At 63.5% G+C, this 7402-nt stretch overlaps 1 protein-coding gene across 1 annotated transcript; it reads left to right on the forward strand.

The window, feature by feature from the left end:
* Positions 1-2286: 2286 nt before the first annotated feature.
* On the forward strand, positions 2287-7160 carry SHH (sonic hedgehog signaling molecule). The gene is made up of 3 exons (XM_021689395.1): positions 2287-2385; positions 3358-3619; positions 6337-7160. Exons 1-3 carry the CDS (start codon positions 2287-2289, stop codon positions 7158-7160), a joined length of 1185 nt encoding a protein of 394 aa, XP_021545070.1.
* Positions 7161-7402: the final 242 nt, after the last annotated feature.

Consider the following 7402-nt stretch of genomic DNA (forward strand, 5'->3'; position numbering starts at 1 on the left):
TCCCTCTTCCGGCCGCCCGCGGGGGACCCACGGCCAAGCGGCCCCGCGCCGGCCACTCTCGCCGCCGCGCGCGCTGGCAGCATTTGAACTTCTGACCTTCTGTCAACTTCCCTCAGACGAACGAAACGAAAACAAATACTTTTTTTTTCCTTAGGCAGCGGCCATTCCCGTTCCCGGCACAAAAGGACGGGGGAGGGGCAGCCACCGTGGGGGTGGGGTGGGCAGAGCCAGGCCAGGACTGAATCACGCACCCCGCAAATGTCCCCTGAAAACGCGGTGGCTGGCGGGGCGCGCGGGCAGGCGCCCTGCGGGTTATGCTCTCCGGCCCGTCCTTCTTCCCGGCCTGGAAGAGTTGGGGCGCGGGTGCAGGACCGCTGGTGAGGGCCCGGGGGTGAAGGGGTGAAGCAGGGAACGCCTCCCCGGCCACAGGAGGTTAGCGCTCCTCGGGGACCTGTTCACCCGCCGGCCGCGTTTAAAACCACCACCTAGACTCTGTTCTCAGGCGCGCGCGTCCCTCCTCCCGGGCTGGCCGTCCCTCCGCGTCTCTGCATGTCCCTGTCCCTCTAATGTGATTGCCGCCCAAGTCCCTCAACCATGGCAAGACCGTCCCCGGTGGAACTTTCAGAGCAGTTCTGGAACGCAGGAGCTCCTGGTTAATATTAACTCGGAGAGGGGGAAGCGCAGACAGACGCGCTCGGCCCGCAGGCGCGGGTGCCAGGCGCGGGTGCGGCGGCCGGGGTACTCCGGGGGCAGGAGGCGGCCGCGGGGACAGGGCCTGAGGGCCGCAGGAGGGACAGCCGGGGACGCCACGCCGAGTAGATTTCTGTGTGCGTGGCGGCCCGGCCCCGGCGCTCAGGTGTGGGTTTGAGGAGGCTGTTCCTGTTTGGATAGGAGGGGTCTGTTTTCCCGGAGTGGGGGGAGGGGGTGGAGACAGGTGTGTGGGGACTGGGGGGGGGTCTCTTTTGAAGTTGGGACACCCCTCCCCCGCACTGGGAAAGCCAGGCGGCCGTTGGCGGTGACAGTCCTGCTTGGGCTTCTGGGCACGGGGCGGCTGCGAAGACTGCGGAGGAGGCGGGGGCTCAGGCGCGGGGAGCACCTTGGCCTCCGCCGACACAAAGCCCGGCCCGGCGGCCCCGCGGGGCTTTACGGTGGCTGCACCGAGCCGGGCTTGATTCGCGGCACACGACCCAGTGAATTGCTAACCGGCCTGGGCTTCCCGGCTTTGCCTGCGCCTCTCCGGCCCGCCGGGCGCACGGCGTCCTGCAGGCGCGGGCCAAGGCCGCGCCACGCCTGGGGGAGCCGGGGGGAGGGGGCGCGCGTGGCGAGCGGGGCGCCGCTCGGGCCTGGCTCGGCCTGGGGCTCCCCGCCTGGGGCCCTCCACCTCGTGCCCGAGCGGCGCAGCTCCGGGCGCCGGGGGCTGGTACGTGGCCTCTCCATCCCGCCCTCCGCTCGCCAGCACCCCGGGGGAAGCTGTGAAAGCTTCGTGTGACCCCCCCAAAAGAAGGGAGCCGAGGCGGCGCGGGGCTCGGGATGCGGGCTGTGTGCGTGTGCGTGTCGGGGGTGTGCGCCTGCGCAGCCGGCCTCCCAGCCCGGCTCTAAACTGACCCCGGTTTACTGATTGATTTTCATGTAAAACGCGTTCAATCCTCAAGATGACCTCACTCAAACTCTGCCCTCCCGACTTTTGTTATTATTATTATTATTATTATTATTATTATTATTATTATTATTAAAGAAAATTGCTGGCAGGCCCAGAAACCTTGTCAGCGCTGACCGGTTAGCAGGGCCGCCCCCCAGCCCCCCCCCCCCCCCCCCCCCATTTCTTGTATGTTTAACTCTACAACCATACTACTGGTTTTTATTGCTGTCCAACACACAGGACTTTTCCTGTTGCGCAATCCTCACATCCCCGCAAAGCCAAAGCGCGGACAGCAGTACTTGCAAGAGCTCCCCGCCGGCTCGCTAGGAAAACAGTCCCCAAGCTGCTATTAGGATCCTCGACCGGGTCTTCCGTCCACCCCGCTCACCAGGTTCCAAAGCCGAGCATGCGCGGCCTGACGGAGATCAGCCCTACCCTCTGGGGGAGGTCAACTTGAAATTGCCCCTCACCCCCGGGGTCTGTCTCTCCTGGGGATGCCCCTTGGTGATCCTGTCACCATTTCCCCTCGTTTGAATCCCGCACCCCACCATCACCGTAAACGCCCGGGTAGTGAGTTAGTACACGCACACACACTTGCCATGGCTCAGTTTTTTCTTGCATCCTTCTCTGAATGTGACCTGAGAATTATGAGGGGCTCCCCCAACCCCGAGTTCCACTTCGCCCTGGTCTGTGTCCTGCCCATTCAGTGTTTCTTCACTGCCACGGCACAGGCAGCTTCCTCGTGGGTGCGGTGGGGGGTACTCCTGAAGGGCTCCGAGGCCTCGGGCCTCTCTGGCTCCCCATCCCCCACCCCTCACGCCCCGCCCCCTCCCTCCACCTCTTAAGTTTGCTCTTCAAACTTGCAGGACGCCATTCTGCTCTGGGGCCAAGAAAACAAGAGGGGGGAAGGGAACAGTTTAAGGAAAACAAGAGACACAATCAGACCACAGAAAAGCCGGAGAAAAGAGGTCTATGGAGAAAAGGAATGTGGCTGTCCAGATAAAGAATGTTTGTCGTCAGGCCTGGCCCGCATTGAAAATTATAACTCACCTGCTTGCCTTTCACTCCGGCCCCCTCCAGCCCCCTCCAGCCCCTTCCGCGTGGCTATCAGCTTCCCACCTCCCTCTCGCCCTTTGGCTGGATCCAGGGCTGAGATAGGCACAGGGTAGGAGGGAAGGTCCAGAGATAACCCAAGGCTTTTCACTCTTTAAGAAGCATACCGCCTGTGTTCTTTATTTCTGCAAAGTTGCACCCTGGGCCTCTCTCCAGCCTCCTGGTGAGGGAGTTAGGCCAGGCACAAGGGTGGAGCCTTGCAGGTGTGGAGAAATGGGGCCACGGAAAGGGATGGGGGGGAGTGGAGGGCATCCTACGTAGGGGAGGAGTGAGCCATTCCCCCGGGGGACCCTGGCAGGCCCTGCAGTTACTGTCTGAGACGCACACAAGTTTACGTGTCTCAAAGGATGTCATCTTCGTCTCGGGCCATGGTAGGGGCTCTGTTAGGTCAGATTTTGGAGAAAGGCCCTCAGCTCATCTGCAGGACGACTGGCTCCTCCAGCAGACGCCACAGCCCCCTCGCACCTCAGCGCACGTCCAGGCCTTGTCCCCGGCTTGTCCACAGAGCGCTTATCCGCAGGGGCTGGGCCGGGCAGCCGAGGCAAGGGCAGGGACGGGTGGCAGGCCCAGTACTAACATCTGCGGGGGCCCCCTTCTTTCCGCAGAGGTGTAAGGACAAGCTGAACGCCTTGGCCATCTCGGTGATGAACCAGTGGCCCGGTGTGAAGCTGCGGGTGACCGAGGGCTGGGACGAAGATGGCCACCACTCAGAGGAGTCGCTGCACTACGAGGGCCGTGCGGTGGACATCACCACGTCCGACCGCGACCGGGGCAAGTACGGCATGTTGGCGCGCCTGGCCGTGGAGGCTGGCTTCGACTGGGTGTACTACGAGTCCAAAGCGCACATCCACTGCTCCGTGAAAGCAGGTGAGGCAGCAGGCCCGGCCTCCTCCATAGCCCCCGTGCCCACGAAGCCCCCCCGACCCACCTCGCAGCTCCACATCTGCCCGTGAGAGGTCACCGTGGCGCCCGGCAGTGGGATGCAAGGGAAAGAGGCAAATGGGTGCAGGTGGGGGGAGGCAGGAGGGGCAGGAGGGGCAGGGAGGGAGCGAACTGGGTGATAACTCGTGTCTCTGGTGTGGGAACACAGCCGGTAGAGGTAGGGCCCGCCCGCCGGGAATTGGCCCTACCTTTGAGGTGCTCCAAGCCCAGATGCAGAGGGCATATGGCTTCCTGAGCCGCCCCCGACCCTGTTTCCGGAGCCCCCACTGCAGGTGGCGGAGACAGGGAAGACGGGGGAGGGAACGTTCCTGGTGCACTGGTAGCCAGGTCTGGCCTAGATTCTTCCTCTCATTTCAGGCTTAAGAATCAACCAGCCCCTACTCAACTCCCCAGCACAGGAGGTTCTGCCCAGGGTGTAAGCTCCTGGTCCTCTCTCCTCCCCACTGAGCGTCTGTGGACACTCAACTAACTTAACTCGCTGACTAAGCCTTTGGGGAGAGGCCTGGTGGGAGGTAATAAATGCAGTGGTTACCGCTTCCAGCATCTGGAGGCCGCAAGCCCAGAAGCATCCGTCCTTATTAGGAGCCAGCTGGGCTGCCCCGAGCCCCAGGCAGGGCCAGGAGGCCGATGGGAGTCTGCAGCTGCAGGCGGCCCATCCATGGGCTGGTGACTTCCCTGGGCCTACAACGCCACACGCTGTCGCTGTCGAGGAACAGCCATGCCGCGGAAGGCGCTGTACCCACGGCTTATAGCCCAGCTCCGAGGTCATTTATGCGGATCTCTCCACCTCCCCGCAGAAGCTGATGCATTTAGCAAAACAGTTCACAGTAAATTTCGGAGGAACTGTGTCTTCCCTGCACCCGCCCCCCGAGTTTTGCTTATTTGTCTCCTAAACTGTATTTTAGTAGCATGTGTTAGTAGAAAAACACTTTCAAGGTGTCAAGACACAGTTCATAGGGAAGGAAAATAGTGGCTTCTTATCACAACAGAAAGAAAAGGTGTGGAAAGGGCAGTGGGGGGGTGCTGGGCTTGTAGCCAGAGACAGGGAGGACGGGCAGGCGGCGCCCGCACTTCTCGGGGCTCCGCTGCGGAAGGCCCGGGGGCGCACCCTTCCCGGGACCTTGCGGTTGCGCTCGAGGGGCGTTCGGCCCCCTCCTGGGCCAGCCCTGTCCCCGGGGTCCCCCTGGCGGGGGTCCCTAGAGGTCTTCTTGCAAGTGAGCAGCGGTAATCCCGCAGCAGGATTCCGCCCAGGGAGGGCAGACCCCCAGGGCGCGGAGAGCCACTCATTGGCATTCGGCGCACACGGGCGGGCCGGGGCGCGGTGCGTTGCGTGTCAAGCAGGGTTGTGCGACTCGACGACGCGGGCTCGCCTGCGCCCCAGGTCGCATTCCAGGGGGCGACGGCGGGCCTCCAACGGCCAAGCCCGCACTTCATGCCGCAGAAACCGATGAGAAGATTAAAAACCCTCTGTAATTCCAGCAGGAAGATTTTCTCGCGATCTCTATTTGCAAAAAGCATGATCCCAGAGATTGGAATGCAAAGAAGACCGGGCTCTCCCCGCCCCTCCTCCGCGGCCCCCTGCTCGCCACCCTGGCTCCGATCATTGTCCTCGGGACAGTGAGCCTCAGAGAGCGACAGAGGGCTCGGGAAAGCGGGTAGTCAAGGGGCCTTGAGAACCCGGCCGCTTCCAGTGCTTGGAGCAGGCCCCGCCATTTAAAATTCAAATACACATCTTGAGTGCTTGGAAGAGGCCTGGCTGTGCAAATAGTGCTTGTGAGGCCCGGGCTTCTGGAGAGCCCGCGTGTGAATCGCAGGGGGGCTGGGGGGGGGGTGCACCTGAGCAAATAGGGAGGGGGCAGCTGAGAAAGGGGAGGGGGGGGAAATGGAAGTGGCCCCTCTTCCAAGAGTGTCTCCCATTTATTGCGGAGATCACAATGACAATGCTGGGCCCTTTATTGGATTTTAATTAGAAAATCCACACAAGCCCCGGATTTTCACACCTCGGCCAATTCCCTGGAATGTTTGTCCAGTTGCTACAACTACTACAGCTATTTTTCACTCCCGCCCCTCTCCCAAGCCCCTGCAACGGGCCGGCACCAAGGCCCCCCTGCTGGGCTGCGCGCTGGGGGCGGGCAGGCGAGGGGTTCCCGCCGCGCAGCCCCGGTGCGGGGCGCACGACGGGGGGCCGCACCCCGCGCCGGGGGCGGGAAGAAAGGAGGTGCGCCCCGGCGCCCGAGGGAGCTCAAGGAGGCTTCCTGAGGAATCTAAGTGCAGAGCAAATACCCTGCGAATTCAGGGCGAGGTTGGGTGTGTGCTGAGCCGGGGGATGGGGTGGGAGGAAGGCGGAAGGGAAGGAGTGTAACCGGCCTCCCGCCAGAGACGCCAGCCAACCTTTGTCACTGCCAGTCCAATCCTAAGAGAGTCGTTAAGGAATGTATCTGCATCTGAATTTTGTCACCGAGACGGTGGGGCTGGGGGAGAGAGGTCTGCGCTGGGCCAGCCGGGGGACTCTCTCCCCGGAGCTGCGCGTGTCCCAAGTCTGGTGCGCGGGACGGCAGGCGTGCGCCCCCTGCCCCACTTGTGCCTCCCTGTGGGCGCTCACCACCCTATCCCCTCTTCTCTCCCTTCTCCAACCCCCGCAGAGAATTCGGTAGCGGCCAAGTCCGGCGGCTGCTTCCCGGGCTCGGCCACGGTGCACCTGGAGCAGGGCGGCACCAAGCTGGTGAAAGACCTGCGTCCCGGGGACCGCGTGCTGGCGGCCGACGACCAGGGCCGACTGCTCTACAGCGACTTCCTCACCTTCCTGGACCGCGACGATGGTGCCAAGAAGGTCTTCTACGTGATCGAGACGCGGGAGCCGCGCGAGCGCTTGCTGCTCACCGCCGCGCACCTGCTGTTCGTCGCGCCGCACAACGACTCGGCGGCCGGGGAGCCGGAGGCGCCGTCGGGCGCGGGGCCGCCGCCGGGGGGCGCGCCGGGGCGCCGGGCGCTCTTCGCCAGCCGCGTGCGCCCGGGCCAGCGCGTGTACGTGGTGGCCGAGCGCGGCGGGGATCGCCGGCTCTTGCCGGCCGCCGTGCACAGCGTGACGCTGCGGGAGGAGGCCTCGGGCGCCTACGCGCCGCTCACGGCGCAGGGCACCATCCTCATCAACCGGGTGCTGGCGTCGTGCTACGCGGTCATCGAGGAGCACGGCTGGGCGCATCGGGCCTTCGCGCCCTTCCGCCTGGCGCACGCGCTCCTGGCCCTGCTGGCGCCCGCGCGCACGGACCGCGGCGGGGTCGGCGACGGCGGGGGCGGCGGCCGCCTGCCCCCGCCCGCGCCAGGTGCGCCTGATGCGCCAGGTGCGGCCGACGCGCCAGGTGCCGTGGGCATCCACTGGTACTCGCAGCTGCTCTACCAAATAGGCACCTGGCTGTTGGACGGCGAGGCCCTGCACCCGCTGGGCATGGCGGTCAAGTCTAGCTGAAGGCCGGGGAGCCGGGGAGGGCGCGGGGTGGGGGCGGGGAGGGGTGCGGGAGGGAGCAACAGCAAAGAACAGCAAAAGACACACGGAAAAGCGCACGGATGAGACTTTAATTATAATAATAATTAATAATAATAATAAAGTAGGACAGTCCAAAGTAGACTATAAGGAAACAGAGACCCCGGGAAGTTTTGTCGTTGTGTTTAGTTTATATATTTTTTTTTTGAATTTTTTGGTTGTTGTTT

The sequence above is a fragment of the Neomonachus schauinslandi genome, unplaced genomic scaffold (genome assembly GCF_002201575.2).
Source record: "Neomonachus schauinslandi unplaced genomic scaffold, ASM220157v2 HiC_scaffold_916, whole genome shotgun sequence".
NCBI lineage: Eukaryota > Metazoa > Chordata > Mammalia > Carnivora > Phocidae > Neomonachus > Neomonachus schauinslandi.

What these genes read in the sequence shown, in the direction of transcription:
- SHH (XM_021689395.1), top strand. Translation starts at nt 2,287, where the DNA reads ATGAGGGGCTCCCCCAACCCCGAGTTCCACTTCGCCCTGGTCTGTGTC. An exon ending in CACAGGCAGCTTCCTCGTGG is followed by an intron (nt 2,386 to 3,357) that starts GTGCGGTGGGGG and finishes TTCTTTCCGCAG; the next exon opens with AGGTGTAAGGACAAGCTGAA. An exon ending in CCACTGCTCCGTGAAAGCAG is followed by an intron (nt 3,620 to 6,336) that starts GTGAGGCAGCAG and finishes CAACCCCCGCAG; the next exon opens with AGAATTCGGTAGCGGCCAAG.